The 24,676-nt window shown below is 37.1% G+C and overlaps 1 protein-coding gene across 1 annotated transcript in view; it reads right to left on the bottom strand.

Moving 5' to 3' along the window:
• Window positions 1-784: 784 nt before the first annotated feature.
• The window catches only part of LOC118356499 (fibronectin type III domain containing protein 3C1-like), a 96,422-nt gene continuing 72,530 nt past the window's right edge, over window positions 785-24,676 (bottom strand). Inside the window, exons 14-18 of the mRNA XM_035725444.1 lie at window positions 11,802-12,076; window positions 11,167-11,379; window positions 10,576-10,742; window positions 1,618-1,739; window positions 785-1,123 (exon numbers count right to left, since the gene is read on the bottom strand). Coding sequence (XP_035581337.1) covers window positions 785-1,123; window positions 1,618-1,739; window positions 10,576-10,742; window positions 11,167-11,379; window positions 11,802-12,076 — 1,116 coding nt within the window. The remainder of the gene's footprint in view (window positions 1,124-1,617; window positions 1,740-10,575; window positions 10,743-11,166; window positions 11,380-11,801; window positions 12,077-24,676) is intronic.

The following is a 24,676-nucleotide window of genomic DNA, read 5'->3' as shown; positions in this document are numbered from 1 at the left end:
GCTGGTTGCACCAAACCACAGAATTTGGCCCCTCTCACTATCCAAGCCAACTGCTATGGGGATTCATTTTCCCCACCAGCTCCCCTGTGTGCTAGTCTGTCTCTCACCAGAAGAAATCATTTTAATATACGACGTACAAATATGAGTCATTATATGTATGTTTAATCATTGTGATTACACGGTAATCATCACTGAGTGTATTTTAAAGAGTTTAGAATAGTATAAAATGGCTCCCCACTTTCCAGCTTCTACTCACAAAATGCCAATAAGTTACTATTTTCCCACTATCAAAGTAATTATCATGGTACAAGCTAAACAGCTGAATATGTTACTTTGAAAAAATTAAAATACAGACAGTTGGTAGATATGTTTTTATTATTTCATACGAATGTAAGTTGACATATAGAATTGATTTTTCCCCCTTCTGAATAAAATTCCCAAATGCTGTTATCCTCTCATAATTCTCAAAAATTTGCAAAAGGTTACTTAGAAAAATTAAGGCAGAGAATAGCTTTCATGAGAGGTTTTAGATAGTTTTACGTAATAGTGGAAGTGTTTTTGTTGCTAACATTCTCAAATTTAAAATAGACCTGTTTCCTTATAAAATCTCTTCTATTGTCACAATGAATTTCTTGAGTGTAAGGCAGTTCTTTTACTGTCAGATAAATGTTTAATGTTCTACCAAATGAGATTTAAAGTAAGAATTGAGATGTATCTAGCAATTTCAGTATTTGATGTAATTTGTTTTAGAAATTCCTAAAAAGGTAAAATGCATAAAAATACATTAGTTGATTAGATAATGTTGAATTATAACAGCACACAGAATAGCAAGTAGTGCAAATCCTGTCACAAGGATTAGAACAAATGTATCATTACTCATTTCTATCCTGGGCTTTTCATCTTTCTCTATACCAGTGCTGCTTCTCCCCTTTTGTCCACCACCTTTTCCAGGCCTTGGATGTTGCTTATGAGTTGAGAAGAGAACACTGGGGCTATATGGTCCCCAGAGCTCTTGTATCCCAGCAGAATTCTGATATTGGCGTCCAGCACAGACCTTGAAGTGATAATGTGCATTTGTCACAAAGTTGGAAAAGGAGAATGAAGTGTCTGGTCCTTTATATATCTAAAGAAAAATGAGACAAAATGAAAATTTTATTGTCTTACCAAATAAAAAATATGGTATAGTTTTTGACAACAAGAAAACTATGAATTAACCCATTCACCTCATAAATACATTCAAAGCAAAACTAAAAGTTTATGCTTACAGTCTCTAATATCATGAGGACCCAGTACTATTAGGTAATTTTGTCCAGTGTAAGAAATAACAAAGACTTATAATTGTTAAACTTTATTTGCATTTGGTTTGGAGTGAGTTGTGCATGTGATCAGTGAAACCTAGAAATATCAAATCATTCAATAGTAATATGTTAATTGAATGAATAATCAAATTGTCCCAAAATAATATGTACATAAAGCATTAGGGAGAAGGTAGGACTTTTGGATAAGATTTCATCGCTTTAAACATTGTAAAAGGGTATCTTACTCCTCAACAAGAGCTCAATTCCCAGTAGAATATAAAATTATAAAATTTTAAAGACTAAATTTGCAAGAATTTACCAGGTCAGTTCCTTTTTGACTGATGAGTTGAAGATTGTAAACAATGGGATCTCCTTTTATTGGCTCCAAAGACTCCCATTTGATCTCACAAATACTGCTATTCACATGCTGTAATTTAGGTGCTAGAAAAAGAGAATTTCAGTTTAGAGGGTTTCATTTTTCCTAGATGATCTTGAATATGTTGAATTCTGATACAGTTTTCCATGATGATTAAAAGGCAGTCCATGTACACTTAATCTAAGAAATATATAGTTATAGTTATATTTCTTAGTATAAAGCCTTTTGCAATACCATCAAGCATCTGAATAATTGTAATAAAAACTTCAAGAACTTAAAACTGTCAATAATGCGTGTTTGTTTGTTACTAACACCTTATGAGTTTTATTACTATTGTTTAATCCCTACTGGTATAATCTTTTTCATTGTATTTATATGGTGCATCATATATTTGGAAGCATTTCACATACATTAACAATTTTTTAAAAGATTTTATTTATTTATTAGAGAGAGAAGGGAGGAGGGGCAGAGGGAGAGGGGAAGAATCCTAAGCAGACTCCGGACTAGGCATGGAGCCTGATGTGGGGCTCAGTCCCACGACTCTGAGATCATGACCTGAGCTGAAACCAAGAATCCGATGCTCAACTGACTGCACCACCCAAGTGCCCCACATACGTTAATAATTTTATTTTAGGATCACAGCAACTGTGTGAGGAAAGGAGGGCAGGGTCTTTATGTTATTAGTCTCTATACATTTCAGGAAAATGAATCTTAAATATATAAGAAGAGAACAAGGAATTATTGTGGTCTAAGTCATGTTTAATTCCAGTATGTTCCAGTTAGCTTTTCACTGAAAACAGACTACTTCATAATAGTGATTGGACTTGTGTGGAAAGATTGGAACAACTGAATTTCACAAATGAGAAGGAAAAAATGCTCAAAGCTTGAGCTTTCATGACTGTAAGTTGACCTTGTTATGTATTATAGAAAGCAGTCGATTTCACTGTTCAAATAGGGAGATTAAATTCAGTTTCAGAAATTACCAACTGTGTATTAATTACCAAATATGAAGTTACATATTTGTACTAAATATGTATGAATATGTACCATATATTAAGTATATTTTTTAGCTTTAATCAGTATAATTAAACCTATCAGCTGATATTTGTGTGTGTGTGTGTGTGTGTGTTTTAATCCATTTGAAAACATGTGAGATGAGCAAGGAATGGATATCATGACAAAGTAGAAGGAGAACTATGATGGGGATCAGGAGCCTACCATACCAATTATAGCTCTGCTGCTGGCTCACAGTGTTCTTTAGTTACGTTACTTACCATTCAGGGAATTCGCTTCTTTCTCTTAAAAAATGGGCTGTGGTGGTAGAGTGATTGGCTGAATTAGTTGATTTCAAAGATATTTTTTTAAATATTATGATTTTGGGGGGCAGAGTAGTAGGACCCTAGGCCTGTCATGTCCCACTAACACTACTGGATAACTATCAAATTACCCTAAATACCCCAGAAATCGACCTGAAGACTGATGGAACAAACTCCACAACTAAAGGGAGAGAAGAGGCCACATTGAAGAAGGTAGGAAGTGTGGAGACATGATTTAGGGGAGAAATGGATCCTGGCTACCATGGAGAGGAGGTTGCCTGGTTGTGGAGAAGGGTGAGAGAGAGAGGAGCACACAGGGCAGTGCACAGGAGAATGTTTCCCTATAACCACTGGGTTGGAAAACAAGAGGGGCTGAATTTCGTGAGTTCTTGCAACCAGTGAGTCTTAAAGCCTGGAGTTTTAAAGGTTGGTGGCCTTGGCTGGGATAGAGCTCTGCTCTTGGAGAGAATGCAGGCAAACAACCCAGGGGTATACAGTGAGGAAACAGGAATCTGAAGAATGCCTGGGACTCATGGAGGGGAGATTTTTCACTCTTCTTGGAGTGCTTCTTAGAGGGGCAGTGTTTATGGAGATACCTCTCAGTGAACAAAGCAGCTGGCTGGTACCATTTCCCTCCCTGGCCTAAGCATAAACACAGAGCCACCTATACTGGCTGCCTAACTTGCTTGCACCAAGTCCCATGCCTCTATGCTCTTGCAGTTCTGCTCTTCTCAGTCAAGCTTGTTTCAGTCCCAGTGCAGCAGCCCCCTCCCCTAGAAGACCAGCACAAACCTCTGCCCACACCATGTCTTCCAACCTGAGAGTTCTGCAGGGCCTCAGTTCTAGTGGAAGTTAGTATCAGGTCTCATTTCACAAGAATATCAGAGCACATCTAGTTAACACCACATTCAAGCCAGAGCCCAAACACTGCCCAGACAAGGCAAGGAGAGCCTCTGCAGGTGACTGGCCCGAAGGATAGAGCAGACAAAACACAACAGTAGAGCACACAGCACACACCAGAGATGCTTCCTGAACTGCCAGGTCCTGGACACCATGTGACCTCTTCCTCATAAAGCCATTACTTTCAGGAGCAGGAAACATAAGTGGCTTTTCTAACACAGAGAAGAAGGAAGAGACTTAGACAAAATGCCACGATGGAGGAATTTATCCCAAGTGAAAGAACAAGATAAGGCCATGGCAGGAGATCTAAGGGAAACAGATATAAGTAACATGCCTGATAGAGAATTTAAAGAAACAATAAAAAATTTTTAAAAAGCAGCAAGATACTTACTGGGCTTGGGAAAACAGTTGAAGACATCAGGGAGACCCTTACCACAGAGATAAAAGAGTTTAAAAAGAATAAATCAGATGAAGAATGCAATAAATGAGCTTGGAAAGAGGCTCAGTGCAATAAACAGCAGGCTACAAGAAGCACAGGAATGAATGAATGACCTAGAAGAGAAAGTAATGGAAAATAAACTGAACAAAAGAGAGAAGAATTATGGAGCAAGAGAATAGACTTAGGGAACTCACTGACTCCATCAAATGTAGTAACATATGTATGATAGGAGTCCCAGAAGAAGAGAGAGAGAAGGGGGCAGGAAATTTATTTGAGGAAATAATAGCTGAAAACATCCCTAAACTGGGGAGAGAAACAGACATCCAGATTCAGGAGGCACAGAGAACTCCCATCAAAAAAAAAAAAAAAAAAAAAAAAAAGCCAACACCAAGAGATACTGTATTGAAATTTGCAAAATATAGTGATAAAAAAATTAAAAGCAGGAAGACAAAAGAAGTCCTTAACTTATAAGGCAACACCCATAAGGCTAGGTGGAGATTTCTCAATAGAAACTTGGCAAATGAGAATGGAGTGGTATGGTATATTCAAAGTACTGAATGGGAACAATCTTCAGGCAAGAATACTCTATCCAGCAAGGCTGTCATTCAGAATAGAAGGAGAGATAGAGTTTCCCAAAGAAAGGAGTTCATGACCACTAAACAGCCCTGCAAGAAATATTAAATATTTTCCACTCATTGACTGGAAAGACCAAAAGTGACAAAGATAGGAAAGGATCAAAGAAAATCCCCAGAAACAACAACAAAACAAGTAATAAAATGGCAATAAATACATATGTATCAATAATTGCTTTGAATGTGAATGGATTAAATGCTCCAATCAAAAGACATTGGGTGTCAGAATGGATAAAAAACACAAGACCCATTGATATGCTGCCTATAAGAGACTCATTTTATTTTTTCAAAAATTAAAAAGATTTTAGAGAGAGAGTGCATGAGTAGGGGGGAGGGGCAGAGGGAGAGGGAGAAGCAGGCTCCCTGCTGAACAGGGAACACAACGGGGCTTGATTCCAGGACCCCGGGATCATGACCTGAATTGAAGGCAGATGCTTAACTGACTGAGTCACCCAGGCATCCAAAGAGTCTCATTTTAGGCATAAGCACACCTGCAGTTTGAAAGCGAGGGGATGGAGAAACATATATCATGCAAATGTATGTCAGAGGAAAGCCAGAGTTGCAATAATTTTATTGGACAAACTAGACATTAAAACAAAGCCTGTAAGAAGTGATAAAGAAGGGCAGTATATCATAATAAAGGGGACAATCCAACAGAAGATCTAACAATTGAAAATATGCCCCAACATGGGATCACCCAAATATACAAACCAATAACAAACATAAAGGAACTAATTGATAATAATAAAATCATAGTAGGGGACTTTAACACTCCATGTACATCAATGGGCAGATTGTCTAAGCAGAAAATCAATAAGGAAACAATGGCTGTGAATGACACACTGGACCAGATGGTCTTAACAGATATATTCAGAACATTCCACCCTAAAGCAGCAGAACACACATTCAAGCACATATGGGACATTAGCCAAATAGATTAGATACTAGGTCACAAATCAGGCCTCAAGAAGCACAAAAAGATTGAGATCATACTATGCATTTCTTTCTGACCACAACGCTAAGAAACTTTAAGTCAACCACAAGAAAAAAATTTGGAAAGAGCCAAGATGCCCTTCAACAGATGAATGGATAAAGATGTGGCCTAGATATACAATGGAATATTACTCAGCCATCAGAAAGGATGAATACCCAACTTTTACATCAACATGGATGGGACTGGAGGAGATTATGCTAAGTGAAATAAGTCAAGCAGAGAAAGTCAATTATCATATGGTTTCACTTATTGGTGGAACATAAGGAATAGCATGGAAGACATTAGGAAAAGGAAGGGAAAAATGAAGCAGGGAATCAGAGGGAGAGATGAACCATGAGAGACTATGGACTCTGGTAAACAAACTGAGGGTTTTGGAGGGGAGGGGGGAGGGGGGATTGGTTAGCCCAGTGATGGGTATTAAGGAGGGCACGTACTGCATGGAACACTGGGTGTTATATGAAAACAATGGAACGTGGATCACCACATCAAAAACTAATGATGTACTGTATGGTGACTAACATAACAATAAAATTCAAAAAAAATTTTGGAAAGATCACAGATACATAGAAGTTAAACAAAGGGCCAAACAGGAAATCAAAGAAGAAATAATACATGGAAATAAATGAAAATGAAAACACAGTGGTCCAAAACCTTTGGGATGCAGCAAAAGTGGTGATGAGAGGGAAGTATATAGCAGTAAGGCCTACTTCAAGAAGAAAATAAACAACCTAACCTTACAGCTAAAGGAACCAGAAAAAGAACAACACACAAAGCCTAAAGCCAGAAGGAAGGAAATAATAAAGATTAGAACAGAAATAAATGATACAGAATCTAAAAAACAGTAGAACAGATCAGTGAAACCAGGAGCTGGTTTTTTGAAAAAAATAAAATTGATAAACCCCTAGTCAGGCTTATCAAAAAGAAAGAGAAAGACCCATATACCTAAAATCACAAATGAGAAATAACCAACACCACAGAAATACAACTGTAAGACAATATTATGAAAAACTATATTCCAGCACATTGGACAATCTAGATGAAATGGATAAATTACTAGAAACACAAACTACCAAAACCAAAACAGGAAGAAATAGAGAACTTGAGCAGGCCAATAACCAATAAAATTGAATCAATAATCAAAAAACTCCCAACAAACGTCCAGGCCAGATGGCTTCACAGATGAATTCTATCAAACATTTAGGGAAGAGTTAATACCCCTTCTTCTTAAACTATTCTAAAAAAACAGAAAAGGAAGGAAAACTTCCAAACTCATTCTTTGAAGCCAGCAGTACTCTGATACCAAAACCAGAGAAAGACTCCACTAAAAAAGAGAATTACAGGTCAATATCCCTCATGAACATGGATGCAAAAATTCTCAAAAAATACTAGGAAACTGAGTCCAAGTACACATTAAAAAAATCATTAGTACAATCAAGTGGGGTTTATTCCTGTGTTGCAAGTGTGGCTCAATATTCCCAAATCAATCATTGTGATACACCACATTAATCAAAGAAAGGATAAGAACCATATGATTATTTCAATGGATGTATAAAAATCTTTGACAAAATACATCTATCTGTGATAAATACCCTGAATAAAGTAGATTTAGAGGGAACATCCCTCAACATAATAAAAGTTATATATGAAAAACCAAGAGCTAATATTCTCCTCAATGGGGGAAAATTGAGAGCTTTTCTGCTATGGTCAGGAAGAAGACAGGAATGTCCACTCTCACCACTGTTATTTAACACAGTACTGCAAGTCCCAGCCTAAGCAGTAGAAAACAAAAAGAAAGAAAAGCCATCCAAAGCAGCAAGGAAAAAGTAAAACTCTTACTCTTTGCAGATAACATGATACTTTATACATAAAATCCAGAAGAATCCACCAAAAAATTGCTAGAACTGATATACAAATTCATAAAAGTTACAAGATACAAAATCAATGTACAGAAATCTGTTGCATTTCTATACACCAATAATGAAGCAGCAGAAAGAGAAATTAAGGTATCAGTTCCATTTATAGTTGCACTAAAAACCATCAGATACCTAGGAATAAACCTAACCAAAGAGATGAAAGACCTGTACTCTGAGAACTGTAAAATATTAATGAAAGAAACGGAAGAGGACACAAAGAAATGGAAAGACATTCCATGCTCATGGATTGGAAGAAAATATACTGTTAAAATGTTTATATTACCCAAAGCAATCTACACATTTAATGCAATCCCTATCAAAATACCACCGCATTTTTTCACAGAGCTAGAACAAACAATCCTCCAATTCGTATGGAACCATGAAAGACCCTGAATTGCCAAAGCAATTTCGAAGAAGAAAAACAATGCTGGAGGTATCACAATCCCAGATTTAAAAGTATACTACAAAGCTGTAGTGATCAAAACAGTTTGGTACTAGCACAAATATAAACACACAGGTAAATGGAACAGAATAGAGTACCCAGAAATGAAAATTGGTCAATGACCAAATGAAATTTGGTCAATTAATCTTTCATAAAGCAGGAAAGAATATCCAGTGGGAAAAAGTCTCTTCAACAAATGGTGTTGGGATAATTGGACAGCAACATCCAAAAGAATGAAACTGGACCATATTCTTACACCATACACAAAAATGAATTCAAAGTGATTTAAAGACCTAAATGTGAGAGAGGAAATCATAAAAATCCTAGAGGAAAAAACAGGCAGTAATCTCTTTGACATCAGCTGTGGCAACTTCTTTCTAGACATGTCTCCTGAAGCAAGTGAAACAAAATTAAAAATAAGCTATTCGGACTTCATCAAGACAAAAAGCTTCTGCACAGTAAAGGAAAAAACAAAACTAAAAAGCAGCTTACTGAATGGGAGACGATATCTGCAAATGACATATTCAATAAAGGGTTAATATCCAAAATATATAAATACCTTATGAAACTCAACATATAAAAAAATGAATAATCTAATTAAAAATGGGCAGAAATTAGTAGACATTTTTCCAAAGAAGACATACAGATGGCCAACAGGCATATGAAAAGTTGCTCAACATTACTGATTATCAGGGAAATTCAAATCAAAACTACAATGAGATATCACACCACATCTGACAGAATGGCTAAAATCAACAACACAAGGAACAACTGGTTAAATTGTCTAAAATTAACAGAAGAAACAAGTGTTGGTGAGGATGTGGAGAAAGGGGAACCCTCTTGCACTTGGTGGGAATGGAAACTGGTGCAACCACTCTTGAGAACAGTTTGGGGGTTCCTCAAAAAGTTAAAAAATAGAACTACCCTACAATCCAGCAATTGTACTAGTAGGTATTTACCCAAAGGATACAAAATACAGATTTGAAGGGATATATGCAACGCACTGTTTATAGCAGCATTATCAACAACAGCCAAACTGTGGAGGGAGCCCAAATGTCCATTGACTGATAGATAAATAAGAAGTGGTATATTATACAATGGAATATTATTCTGCCATCAAAAAGAATGAAATCTTGCCATTTGCAATGACATGGATGGAGCTAAAGTGTATTATGCTTAGTGAAATAAGTCAGAGAAAGACAAATATCATGTGATCTCATGCATATGTAGAATTTAAGACAGAAAACATGAACATATGGGAAGGGGGAAAAGAAAAAAAAGGAGAGAGCGAAATAAGCCATAAGTGACTCTCAATGATAGAGAACAAACTCAGGGTCGATGGAGGGAGGTGAGTGGAGGATGGGCTAGATGGGTGATGGGTATTAAAGAGGGCACTTGTGATGAGCACTGGGTGTTGTATGTAAGTAATGAATCACTGAACTCTACTCCAGAAACCAATATTGTACTGTATGTTAACTAATAAAATTTAAATAAAGTGAAAAAAAAAAAACTGCATTATGATCCAGCATTTGCGGTACTAGATATTTACCCAAGGAATACAAAAATACTAGTTCAAAGGGATACGTACACCTTGATGTGTATCGCAGCATTATCTACAATAGCCTAATTATGGAAACAACCCAAATGTCCATCATTTGATGAATGGATAAAGAAGTGGTATATATTTACAGTGGAATATTATTCACCCACAACAAGAATGAAATCTTGCCATTTGCAAAGATGTGGATGGAGCTAGAGAGTATTATGCCAAGCCAAATAAGGTAGTCAGAGAAAGGCAAATACCATATTTCACTCATATGTGGAATTTAAGAAGAAAAATAAATGAGCAAAGGAAAAAAAGAGTGAGAATTAAACGAAGAAACAGGTTCTTAACTATAGAGTACAAACTGATGGTTACCAGAGGGGAGGTGGGTGGGGTGATGGATTAAATAGGTCGTGGGAATTAAGGAGTGTACTTGTGATGAGTACTGGGTTTTGTATGGAAGTGTTGAATCACTATATTGTACACCTGAAACTAATAGTATACTGTGCGTTAACTAATGAATTAAAAAACTTTTTAAAAAGTAAAACATTATAATTTTTGGAGTCTTATTAAATTCTAAATTGCACCTTGAATCCATAATTAAGCACTAGAGTCTTCTGCTATTGTTCAACATTTAAAATAGACTGTATTGCAGAATTTTATATCTGAGCTATTGGAGTTCATATTAATGCAACCTTTATTGTCTGGCTTATAATACTTACCTTTAAGTTTGGCTGGTGGAGGTTTGGTTGTAGTGAAAGTATAGATACAAGACAGTGGTCCCTCACCAGCTTCATTACATGCTTGGATTTTAAATTTGTATTGCATATATTCACTCAGTCTGTGCACTTTGTGAGTCTGACAAGATCCATGGTAAATGATAGAAAATCTGGGATTGGGAATCAAGATGGGAGAAGCAATATTATTAATCAAAGTTCACTTAGGTACAAGTAACTCTAGACTTGAAACTGGTCCTCAGTAAATCCTAAATAAATCAACTTGAAGCCTGGTGGGTACAACACAAAAGGAAAAAAAAATCAGGTTGTAAATGTCATAATGGCAAGGTGCTGGCTTTCATATTCCTTTTGTAACTTCTATTCCTTGTTATTAATGTGTGTTATATAAAGGAAGAAATGTTTTGGAAGAACAAAAATAACTAAATTATCAGTAGGAATTTAAGAAACTATCTAACATGATAATGTACTGCTTTCACATCTATCAGTTCATTGAAACCGCTTTGGATTATATGTTTAAGATAGGAAATTTTAAAACATTTTTATTAGAATACATGTTAAATAGTACAGATAGCTTACCTCCCAGATTGATCTCCTATTAACAAATTGTAGCTTATAAGGTTGGAAAGTAACCCTTTGCTTGAAGAGATACCCCATTTCAGTTTGGGGCTTTGGTGTCCATAGACCACACAATCAAGATGAGGAGAATCAAGTGGTAGTGGCTTGGTTTTGGTTCTTATTGATTGGCTAAAAGGGCTTAGTCCATAATGATTGATAGCTTGAATTCTGATTCTAGTGGTAAGAAAAAAAAATTAAACTATTAATTTGGATTTAGAAAGGAAAATAAATTTCTACATTTAAACTATGCCCCTAGTCACCCTATGAAAAGATACTGACCATCATATTATACTGATTATTATAGTCAAATTTTTGAGGCGAAAATCTTGAATTTGCATTATCAGTATTGACAATTTTTGATGAGGAGAAACTGGCTTTTAGTAATGCCAAATATTTCTAAAATAGTAAAATTCTCTTTCAAAAAATGTGTAGACTATATAAAACAAAGAAATGTAGATTTAGTAGTGCCAGATTTTTCTAAAACAGTAAAATTCTCTTTCAAAAAATGTGTAGATTATATAAAACAAAGAAATGTAGATTTGTTCAAAATTCTTAGAAAAACTTCATCTACCCAAAGTAAGATACAAGCAACTTACTTGTATGTGGTATCAGGCTGTAGATTTTTTAGAAGATACTCTGTTACTCTTTCAACAGTCAGAATTTTTCTGTCTCCATATTCAATGTTATATCCAGTGATTGGAGAGCCATGACAATCAGGTTCCTCCCATTGAATAGCAATGCAAGATGATGCCAATTTGGCAGGAACTTTGTTTTCGACTTCATGGAGCATTGGTACTACTGCTGGTACAGTTGCTGGTGTGGTTACTGTGCCAGTTTCTTCAAACAGTCCAACTCCAACTACATTTGCAGCCTGAAAAAGTATATTCTGTTAGAGCTTCATTATTTTGTTTTGTGCATAAACCATTTTGTTGTATAAAAACAAGACAAAAATTTTAACCTCAAATTCTAAGAAAATGTTTTTTTTTTAAATTGAGGTAGAATTGCTCTATAACATTGTGTAAGTTTAAAGTGTATAACTTATTGATTTGATACTTTTTGTTTTTTTAGAGAGAGAGAGTATGCAAGTGGTAGGGAGGGGCAGAGGGAGAGGGAGAGAGAGAATCTTAAGCAGGCTCCATGCCCAGAACAGAGCCCAATGTGGAGCTTGATCTCACGACTCTGAGATCAGGACCTGAGCCAAAATCAGGAGTAGGAGGCTTAACTGACTGAGCCATCCAGGTGCCTCTGATTTGATACATTTATATATTGCAGTATGAAACAAAATTACTTGAAGATGCTCACATAGACACCAAAATCTTTAGGTTACATATTTAAGGTAAAAAGTCTAAATATGTGAAGGTAAGTGAAGAATACTAATATGGACATTTCAGGAAAAATATACCTGAACTGAACTCATCACTTAGCCCACTAAAGTTTCTTTCTTTCCTTTATTTTCTAGTTACTATCTCTGTTGGTGGTAGCCTGAAGTTCACATCAATTCACTGTTTTATTGATTTTGTAATTTTTTTTTATTTTGAGATCATTGTGGACTTAAATGTACAATTTACACACTTTACCCCAAAAGGAACATTTTGCATAACTATAGTACAATATACAACCAGGAAATTGACATTGATAAAATCCATTGAAATTATTCAGATTTCACCAGTTTTACATGCACTCATTTGTATAGTGTCATACATAGTTTTATCAGATGTGTAGCTTAATGTGACAACCAACAGTTAAGATATTCCATTGCAAGTATCCCTTGTACTACACTTTTATACTTACAGCAACTTCCTTCCCTCTTTTTCTAATCCTTGACAACTAGTAGTTTATTCTTTAACCTGTATTTTTGCTATTTCAAGAATGTTATATAAATAGAATAATGCAGTATGTAAATTTTTTAGATAGGCTTTTTTTCAGTCAGCGTAATTCCCCTGAGATCCACTGAAGTTGTGTGAATCAATAGTTTGATTCTTTTTATTCCCAAATAGTATACCGTGTATGAATGTGCTAATTTTTAAAACTATATGTTGAAGGACATCTGAGTCATTTCTAGTTTTTGGCTTTTACAAATAAGGAGTTATGTATATCCATGTACGGGTTTTACTGTGGACATACATTTTCATTTCTCTGGGATAAAGTGCCCAAAAGTGCTGGGCATATTAGTAAGTGCATGTTTAGTTTTGTAAGAAACTCCCATACTATTTTACAGAGTGGATGTAATTCACACCAGAAATGTATGATTAGTCCAGTTTTTTACGTCTTTACCAGCATTTAGTGTTATTACTGTTTCTTATTAGCCATTTTGATTAGGTGTGTTGATATCTCACTGTGCATTTCCCTAATGACTAATAATGTTGTAGGTCTTTTCATGTGTTTATTTGCCATCTGTATATCCTCTTCTGTGAATGGTCTGTTCATGTCTTTTGCCTGTTTTGTAATTGAGTTGTTTGGATTTTTTTTTTTTTAAGATTTTAGTTATTTATTCATGAGAGACAGAGGAGGAGAGAGAGAGAGGGAGAGAGAGAGAGAGAAGCAGAGGGAGAAGCAGGCTCCCAAGGAGCAGGGAGCCCGATGCGGGACTCGATCCCAGGACTCTGGGATCATGACCTGAGCCGAAGGCAGACGCTTAACCATCTGAGCCACCCAGGCGCCCGAGTTGTTTGGATTTTTAACTGTTGACTTTTGAGAGTTCTTTATATATTCTAGGTATTAGTCCACTGTCAGATATGTGTTTTGTAAAGATTTTCTTCCAGTCTATGCTTGTCTTTTTTGTCCTCCTCACCGGGTCTTATGCAGAGTAAAACTTCTTAAGTTTGAGGAGGTCAGGGGCGCCTGCGTGGCTCAGTTGGTTAAGCATCTGCCTTCGGCTCAGGTCATGATCCCAGGGTCTTGGGATTGAGCCCCACATCGGGCTCCCTGCTCATCAGGGAGCCTGCTTCTCCCTCTCCCTCTGCCACTCCCCTTGCTTGTGCTCTCCTAGTCCCTCTCTCAAATAAATAAATAAAATCTTTAAAAAAACTTTGAGGAGGTCAAATTTATCAGTTTTTCATTTTATGGATTGTGCTTTTGGTATGACGTTTAAGAACTCATTGCCTACATTAGATCCTGAAGATCTTCTTTGTTTTTTTTCCAAAAGCTTTATAGTTTTATATTTCAATTTTCAGTTTTCTACGGTCCATTTTGAGTTAATTTTTACATAAGTTGTGAAGTTTATGTTGATTACTCCAAAAAAGACATACACATGGATTACAGACACACAAAAAGATGCTCAACATCACTAATCATGAGGGAAATGCAAATCAAAACTATAATGAGATATCACCTCACACCTTTCAGAATGGCTAAAAAAACCCACAATAAACAGCGAACATTGGCTAGGATGTGGAGAAAAAGTACCCCTCTTGCTCTATTGGTGGGAATGCAAACTGGTGCAGCCACTGTGGAAAGTGGTATGGAGGTTCCTCATAATGTTAAAAATAGGACTCCCCTACAGTCCAGTATTCACACTCTTTACCCCCCAAATACAAAAACACTAATTCAAAGGGATACATGTACCTCTTTGTGTATTGCAGCATTATTTATAATAGCCAAATTATGGAAGCATCCCAAGTACACATCAATAGATGAATGGGTAAAGGTGTGGTATATATGTATGACAGAATATTATTCAGCCATAAAAAAGAATGAAATCTTGCTATTTGTAATGACATGGATGGAGCTAGAGAGTATAATCCTAAGTGAAATAAGTCAGAGAAAGACAAATACCATATGATTTCACTCATATGTAGAATTTAAAAAACAAAAGAAATTAGGAAAGGAAAAAGAGAGAAACCAAGAAACAAACTCTAAATATAGAAAACAAACTTTTGGTTACCAAATGGGAAGGGGGTAAGGGGATGAGGTAAATAGGTGATTGGGATTAAATGGTGAACTTGTGGTGAGCACTGGGTGATGTATGGAATTGTTGAATCACTATATTGTACAGCTGAAACTAATGTAACACTGTATTTTAGCTATATTGGAATTAAAATACAAAAACGTGTGATGATAGCTATTCTGATGGGTATGGGATAATATCTCATGTAGTTTTGGTTTGGAAATATGTCTATTCAGTTACTCTGCTCATTATTTATTTATTTATTTATTTATTTATTTATTTAAGAGAGATATATGTATATATATTTTAAAGATTTTATTTATTTATTTGACAGAGAGAGACACAGTGAGAGAGGGAACACAAGCAGGGGAAGTGGGAGAGGGAGAAGCAGGCTTCTCACAGGGCAGAGAGCCTGATATGGGGCTCGATCCCAGGACCCTGGGATCATGACTTGAGCCCAAGGCAAACGCTTAATGACTGAGCCCTAGGCACTCCTCTGCTCATTTTTAAATTGAATGATTACTATTTTGCTATTGAATTATATGAGTTCCTCATATATTTTAACCTTTGTGTCAGATATATGATTTCCAAATATTTTCTCTCATTCCATAGGTTTCTTTTTAACTTTTTAAAAAAGACTGTTTTTATTTATTTGAGAGAAAATGAGAGGGAGAGGGGGAGAGAATCTGAAACAGATTCCACACTGTCACAGTCCAACACAGGGCTCAATCCCACAGCTGCAAGATCATGACTTGAGCCAAAACGAAGAGTCAGATGCCTAACCAACTAAGCCACCCAGGTGCCCTACCTTTTAACTTTTTTAATGTTTAATTTGCTGTGCTGAAGGATTTTAGTTTGATATAGTCCCACTTATTTATTTTTACTTTTGGTGCCTTTGCTGTTGGTGTCAAATCCAAAATATCATTGCCACAGCTATGTCAAGAGGCTTACCCCCTATGTTTTCTCCTAGGATTTTTATGATTTCAGTTCTTATGTTGAAGTCATTAAGTCATTTTTGATTCATTTTTGTGTATGGTGTAAGATAGTGGTTCAGTTTCATTCTTTGCACATGGCTGTCCAGTTTACTATTTAGAAGAGATAATCCATTTCCTCTTGTATATTCTTGTCTCCTATGATATAAATTAATTGACCATATGTCCTTTTTATTTCTGGGATCTCTCTTCTGTTCCATTGATTTATGTATTGGTTTCTGTGCTAGTACCATAGTGTTTAGATTACTATAGCGTTGTAATACAGTTTGAAAGCAGGACATGTTATGCCTCTCCTTTTTTCTTTGTCAGGATTTTTTTTGGCTATTTGGAATCGTCTGTGGTTCCATAGAAATTTTAGAATTGTTTGTTTTATTAATGTGATAAATGTTACTAAAATTCTTATAGGGGTTGTGTTGAATCTCTAGATTCTGTGGTAGTTATAGATATTTTAACAACGTTAATTCTTCCAATCCATGGGCACAGAATATCTTTCCATTTATTTGTGTCTTCCTCAGTTTCTTTCAACAATGTCTTACAGTTTCAGTAAATAGATCCTTCACCTTGGTTAAATTTATTCCTTAGTATTTTATTCTTTTTGATGCAGTCATAAATGGGATTATCTACTTAGTTTCTCTTTCAGATTGTTATTAGTGTATAGAAACACAACTTGTTTTTTTTTTAAGATTTATTTATTTGAGGGGGGTGGGGCAGAGAGAGAGGGAGAGAAAAAAATCCCAAGCACACTCCCCAGTGAACACGGAGCCCAACACAGGGCTCAATCCCACAACCCTGAGATCATGACCTGAGCCAAACCTGAGTCAGATGCTCAACCAACTGAGCCACCCAGGTGCCCCACACAGCTTACTTTTGTATATTGATTTTGTATGCTGTAACTTTATGGAATTCAATTATGATTTCTTTTTTTTTTAAAGATTTTATTTATTTCACACACACACACACACACACACACACACACACACACACACAACACACAGCACAAGGAAGGGGAGTGGCAGGCAGTGGGGAGAAGAAGCAGGCTCTCTGCTGAGCAGGAAGCCCAGTGCAGGGCTTGATCCCAGGACTCTGGGATCATGACCTGAGCCAAAGGCAGACGCTTAACTGATTGAGCCACCCAGGCACCCTCAATTATGATTTTTTTGGTGGAGTCTTTAGAATGTTCTACATATAATGTATCACCTGAAAATAGGGATGGTTTTACTTCTTTATGATTTGGATGCCTTTTCTTTTTCTTCCCTAACTGCTCTGGCTAGTACTCCCTGGACTATGTTGACTAAAAGTGGCAAGAGTTGATATCCTTGTCTTGTAACTGATCTTGGTAGAAAAACTTTTAGCTTTTTACTGTTGAGAATAGTGTTATCTTGGGTCAGTCCTGGTTAGTACTTGGATGGGAGAATAGTGTTAGCTGTGAGCATGTCATATATGGCCTTTATTATGTTGGGGTATGTTCACTCTAACCAGTTTGTTGAGAGTTTCTTTGTTGTTGTTGTTTTTGTTTTATTGTGAATGGATGTCTAATTTTGTCAAATGCTTTTTCTACATCTATTGAGGGATCATATGATTTTTTTTGATCATATGATTTTTATCCTTCATTTCATTAATGTGGTGTATCACACTGATTGACTTGTAGATGTTGAACCATCCTTGCATTCCTGAAATAAATTCCACTTGATCATAGTGTGTGATCTTTTTAATGTATTGTTGAATTTGGTTTGCTAATATTTTGTTGAGGATTTTTTGCATCTATGTTTCTTTTTTCTTAAAAAGATTTTATTTATTTGACACAGAGAGAGAGAGACAGCGAGAGCAGGAGCACAAGCAGGAGGAGTGGGAAAGGGAGAAGCAGGCTTCCTGCCGAGCAGGGAGCCTGATGTGGGGCTCGATCCCAGGTCTGGGATCATGACCCGAGCTGAAGGCAGACGCTTAACAACTGAGCCACACAGGTGCCCCTGCCTCTATGTTTCTTGGGGAAACTGTAATTTTCTTTTCCTGTACTGTATTTGTCTGGTGTAGTATTGTAATGTTGGTCTCATAAAATGAATTTTGAAGTATTCTTTCCTCTTCTATTTTTTTGAAAGCGTTTGAGGATTTCTATTAATTCTGTAAATGTTTGGTGTAATTCACCAGTAAAGCTGATAGGTCCTGGACTTTTCTTTATTGGTAAGTTTTTTATTAGTGATTCAGTTTCCTTACTCATTATTGATCTGTTCATATTCTCTATTTATTCATGATTCAGTCTCTGTAGGTTGTATGTTTCTAGGCATATATTCATTTCTTCTTCCTTTTTCAACATGGCATATAATTGTTCATAGTACTCTCTTATGGTGTTTTGTATTTCTGGGGCATCAGTTGGAAAGTCTCCTCTTTCGTTTCTAATTTTGTTTATTAGAATCTTTATTTCTGGGGGTGCCTGGGTGGCTCAGTCAGTTAGGCATCTGACTCTTGGTTTCAGCTCAGGTCATGATCTTGGGGTCCTGAGATCAAGCTCTGTGTCAGGCTCCCTGCTCAGTGGGGAGTCTGCTTCTCCTCTTTCTCCCTCTGCCCCTCCCCTAGCTCGTGCATTCTCTCTTTCTCTAAAATAAATAAAATCTTTAAAAAGAGAATCCTCATTCTTATTTTCTTGGTAAGTCTAGATAAGGGTTTGTCTATTTTGTTTATCTTTAAGAAAAACACCCATGTCTCAGTTTTGTGGATCTCTATTTTTTTGGTCTCTATTTATTTCCACTCTGATCTTTGTTATTTCATTTAACTAGTTTATTGTTAGCTCATTGTGTTATTTCCTTCATTCTACTAGGCTTAGGTTGTTTATCTTTTTCTAGTTCCTTAAGGTGTAAATTTAGTTTGTTTGAGTACTTTCTTTTTCCTTATTGTAGCCATTTATCACTATGAAGTTCCCTCTTAGAACTGCTTTTGCTGCATTCCATTAAGTTTTGGTATATTGTATTTACATTTTCATTTGTCTCAAGATATTTTTTGATTTCTCTTTTGATTTCTTATTTGATCCTTGACTATTCAGTAGCATGTTGTTTTAGTCTCCACATATTTGTGAATTTTCTAGTTTTCTTCTTAATAATTAATGTCTAGTTTCATACCATTGTGGTTGGAAAAGATGCTTGATATTTCAATCATCTTAAATTTTTTAAGGCTTTTTTGTGACATAACATATGATCTATCCTGGAGAGTATTGCATATGCACTTGAGAAGAATGTGTATGCTGCTGTTGGATGGAATATTCTGTAAATATCTGTTAAGTCCATCTGCTCTAACATACAGTTTAAATCCCATGTTTCCTTTTTCACTTTCTGTTCAGACAATATATCCATTGTTGAAAGTGGAATATTGAAGTTTCCTACTATTATTGCATTGTTGTTTGTTTCTCCCTTCAGGTCTGTTAGTTTTTGCCTTATATATTTAGGTGCTTTTATGTTGGGTTCATCAATATTTACAAATGATATATTCTCTTGTTGGATTAGGCCATTTTCCACTATATAGTAACTTTATCTGTCTCTTATTGCAGTCTTTGGCTGAAAGTCTGTTTTGTCAAATGTAAGTAGATCTATCCCTACCTTCTTTTGGTTTCCTTTTGCATGGAATATCTTTTCCTATTCCTTCACTTCGTGTGTGTCCTCAGAGCTGAAGTGAATCACTTTTAGACATTATATATAGTTGGGTCTTGTTATTTTTTCAGCCATTTTGACTGTAGAATTGTGCCTTTTGACTGTAAAATTGAATCCATTTACATTTGAAGCAATTATTGATAGGTTTGGACTTATTATTGCAATTTTAATTGTTCTCTGGCTGCTTTTCCAGAATTGTTTCTTTTTTATTCTCTTGCTCTTTGTGATTTGATAATTTTCTACAGTGATATCTTTAGATTCCTCTCTCTTTCTCTCTTGTGTATGTATTATAGGTTCTTGCTTTGTGATTACCTTGAGATTTATAAAAAACATATTTATAACAGTCTATTTTAAGCTGATAGCAACTTAAGTTTGCATGTGTACTAAAGGTCTGTATTTTTACTCTAACCTCCATTTTATGTCTTCAATGGCACAATTTACATGTTTTTATCTTATGTATTCATTAAATTATTGTAATCGTTTTTAGTACTTTCACCTTCACAATAGATTTATAAGTGTCTTACCCACCAATGTTACAATATAGTATTCAGAATTTAACTATGTAATTACTTTTACCACTGTGATTTATACTTTCATGTTTTCCTGTTAGTAATTAGTGTCCTTTCATTCAGCTTTAAAAGTCCTTTTAACATTTTTTGTAAGGGCAGTGTGTTGGTGATGAACTCCTTCGGGTTTTGCTTGCTTGTCTGGGAAATTCTTGATCTCTCCTTTAATTCTGAAGGACAACTTTTCTGGGTAGAGTATTCCTTGTTCGCAGTTTTTTCTTTCAGCTCTTTGAATACATCATGCCACTGTCTTCTTCCTTGCAAAATTTCTGCTGAAAAATCTGCTGATATTGTTATGGGGGTTCTCTTGCATGTAACAAGTTGTTCTTCTTTTGCTGTTTTTAAGATTCTTTCCTTGTCTTTAACTTTTGACAATTATGTGTCTGCATAATGGGTCTTTTTGGATTATCTTAGTTGGTCTTTTGGGACTTTTTGGATCTAGATGGCTGTTTTCCTTCCCTAGTTTAAGGAATATTTTAGCCACCATTTCATTGAATAAGCTTTCTTTCCCTTTCTCTCTGTCCTCCTCCTGCGATCCCTATAAACATATATTGGTTTCCTTTATAGTAGCCCATAAGTCCCCTCCTTTTCATTTTTTTCTTTTTGTTCCTGTGATTGCATGAGTTCCACTGCCCTGTCTTCAAGTTTGCTGATACTTTCTCTTCCACTTGCTCTTGTCTGTTGTTCAACCCTTTTATTGAATTTCTCAGTTCAGTTATATTCTTTACCTAGGTGATTTCTATTGGGTACTTTTTAACTTTCTTTTTGTTGAAATTTTCACTTTGTTCATGCATTGTTCTTCTGACATTGGTTAGTATCTTTATGACCACTATTTTGAACTCCTTATCAGGTAAATATCTTATTTCTATTTTATTAAAGGCTGTTTCTGGAGGTTTATCTTGTTTTTTTGCTTGTAAAATATTCTCTGTTTCCTCATTTTACCTTTCTGTGCATTAGAGAAAACATTTACCTCTCTCACAGTCTTTAAGGAGTAGCCTTGTGTAGAAGATGAACATTATCATTTGGCCTGGTCCTAGCCCTTAGTGATTGTGCGAGCTTGTTTCTTTGTTCTTAGTGGTTCCAGTGGTTTAAGGTATGCCAGTATCTGTCAGTGTTCCAAAGGGAAGGATACCAGTCAGCACCTCAATTCAAGCTTATTGGAAACTGGACCCTCAGCTGCAGCTTTTAAGATATGCAAAACAGACTCTTTCAGGGAAAGACTGGGAAATGGGTGTTTCTGACTTGTGCCCCTGTACTGAGCCCTGGGGTTACAGCCAGTCAAGAACTGTTTCTTTGTCTGCTACAGTACTCTGAAACCTATAAATGCAAGCTTCACTGGTCACCAGAGCCAGGAAATCAATTGTTGCATCCTCTGGGTGGCAACCACAATGCTGGGGTGCCATACATGTGCACAAGCTCCTTTCAAGGAGATACTAGTGACCTGGAGTGTGGCAGATGGAGATTGTATTTATTGCTTAGACGTGTCTAAATTAGGAGGCTGACTCTTAGGTCACAGCTTTAAAAATATTCAAATAGGCCTTTTTCAGGGAAAGGCTGGGAGATGGGTGTTTCTACTACCTCTGCACTGAGACCTGAGGGGATAGCCAGTGTGAGTCCTAGCAAGCCCATTAAGACTGTTTCTTTGTTTGGTACAGTGTTGTGGGTCTCATGGATGCATTCCCCATTTGCTTTCAGAGCTAGGTATTTTAGGGGCCTGCCCATTAGGTGGAAGTTTTCAAACTTGGTGTGCTAGGTGTTGGACCCAAATTCCTCACTCCTCAGAGAAAAACTGGCAGTTGTGGGTTTCCTCCCCATTGTATGCTGCTGTGCTGTATGTGGAGTTTATATTGAGAGTATATCTCAGCTTTTCTTACCCATTTTGATGTGTTTTTTTCTCTCATCTTTCTGGTGTTTATGAGTCCCTCAGCTAATTTCTGGATTTCTTTCAGAGGAAATTGTTCCATGTTTAACTGTGGTTTCAGTGTGTCTGTGGAAGGAGATGAGTTCAGGAGCCTGTTATGTCACCATTTGGACTAGAACCCCAATGTCACTTCTTTTCTGAAGTTCTAAGCCTTCTTTTGTTATCATTTCCTTTTTTTAAAAGAGTGATTTCTGTATCCAATTTTATTGGGAGTTTTACTGGCAACAAATTCTTAGTTTTCCTTATCTGAGAATGTCTATTTTCTTTTCATTCCTGAAGAACGATTTTACTGAATATAATTTCAAGTAGACAGTTAATTTCTTTCAGGACTTGAAAAATGTGCCACTTATTTCTGGCCTCCATGGTTTCAAAAGAGATATATTTGTCTTTTGAGTTGATTTTCACCTATAAGTAATGTACCATTTCTCTCTGGGTGCTTTCAGGATTTTTTAATTTGTTTTTTATTTTCAGAAGGTTAATTATGATATGTTTTGGTACTGTGGATTTCTTCAGATTTGTTGTATTTTAGATTTTCTCAGTTCTTTAAATTGTTTGGTTTATGTTTTTCCCCAAATTGGGAAGTTTTTATTGTTTCTTTGGACAATTTTTCATTTCCACTCTTTCTCGTCTCTCCTTCTGGAAGTTTAGTGATATGAATATTAGCTCTTTTGTTATTGTTCCATATATCCCTGAAACTTTGTTCATTTTTTTCTTTTAAAATCTTTTCTGTTACTCAATCTGTATTCAGATTTTATTAATCTGTCTTCAGGTTCACAGATTCTGTCTTCTGTCATCACTCTACTATTGAACCCATTCAGTAAGGTTTTTATTTTGGTTATTATATAGGGCAACTATTTTCACCATATGACTGTCTCTGAGTGTGGGTCTAAGCTCAGCTTCTCACTGGTCCCTGATGATACCATGAAGGGGTAAATGGAGAACTGATTAATATCTGTGTTCCTTTAGGGTGGAGGTGGAAGCTCAGTTCCCAGTTGTGTCCTAATGACACCAGGAGAAGGGAGTGGGGTAGTAGGGTGCCAAGTAGCATAGCCTCCCACACCTAGATTTGCCTCTTTGATGCTGAGTAGAGATGCAGGCTGAGCTCCTCAGTGGACAGCAGGTGAAGGAGGGATCTGAATGTTGCCTAGCCCTGCTTCCCATGTCCTCATTCAGTCTCAGTGCTGGTAGGTGGAAATGTAGATTAAACTTCTCACTGGGGGGGAGGAGTCCAAGATGGCAGAGGAGTGGGAGACCTTCATTTCAGGAATTCAGTTAGATAGCTATCAAACCATTATGAACACCTGTGAACTCAACTGGAGATTGAAGAAAAGAATAGCTGCAACTCTACAAATAGACAAGCGACCATTTACCACAAGGTAGGAGATGTGGAGAAGTGAATCCAAGGCGATATATGGGAAGATAGACCATGGGGGGAGGGAGCCTCCCTCAGCTGGCTACTGGCAAGTGATAGAGCAGTGGAGCACAAAATTGGAACAGAAGTCTGCTCCAATGAGTGATGTCACTCAGGCAGCTAATCGGGAGGTGGAACCCTCCCTGGGGGAGTGTGATCTCAGGATCCTTGGGGGTCACAGGAAGAGTGGGGGTGCCTGAGTGTGGCAGAGCTCCCAGGTATTGGAGCAGCGAAGCCGGCCGCAAAGAGTGAGCTGAGGAGTGGGCTCTCAGCTCAGCGTTGCCATAAACTGTGATCTGCAGCACAGTTAGGCCACTGCTCTTCAAATAGGGGCCCAACAAGTGGCAGAACCAGGGAGAGCCCCCTTCCTCCCCTGGGAGGAGTGGTGCAGGAGCATGTGGCAGGAATCTGCTGGGTTTGGAGACTTCAAACAGGGCTGTGTGCCAGAGATAGCAATGCTCGGTCACAGTCCAGGTGGGCACGGAGTGCTAGAGACTAGGGAGACTAGGAGTGATAGGAGTGATTGACTGCTTTTCTCTGTGGGCTCACAGAGGAGTGGGGGCCCGAGCTTTCGGCTCCAGGGCCAGAGATTGGGAGGCTGCCATTTTCATTCTAATCCTCTAAAGCTGTGTGGAAAGCCTTCAGGGAACAAAAGCCACAGAGAACAATCCGGAGCAGATGACTTAGCCTGGCCCCTGGCAAGGGCAGTACAATTCTGCCTGGGGCAAAGACATTTGAGGATCAATGCAAAAGGCCCCTCCTCCAGAAGATGTGGAGATTGGTACAGGCAGAAGTGGAGATGGACTGAACTGGAGGATCTGTTGAGGGGTGTCGACCCCAACATTGCAGCTCTGGGTTGCAGGGCTATATTAGCTCTGACCCTCTAAAGAGAAGTGGAAAGATGCCAGGGAACAAAAGCCACACAGCCAACCAGCTCACATTAAGCCCATCCCCCTGACAAGGGGTGGGGCAACCCCACCCAGGCAAGCAGGCCTCTCTCCCAGAAGACAGACTGGAAGAACAGGTGAATAAGCTTAAGCTTATTTCCCACAGAACTGTG

Source organism: Zalophus californianus, chromosome X, assembly GCF_009762305.2.
Source record: "Zalophus californianus isolate mZalCal1 chromosome X, mZalCal1.pri.v2, whole genome shotgun sequence".
Classification (NCBI taxonomy): Eukaryota; Metazoa; Chordata; class Mammalia; order Carnivora; family Otariidae; genus Zalophus; species Zalophus californianus.
Note: the sequence above shows the minus strand (reverse complement) of the source record. Positions and strands in the feature narration are given on the sequence as shown.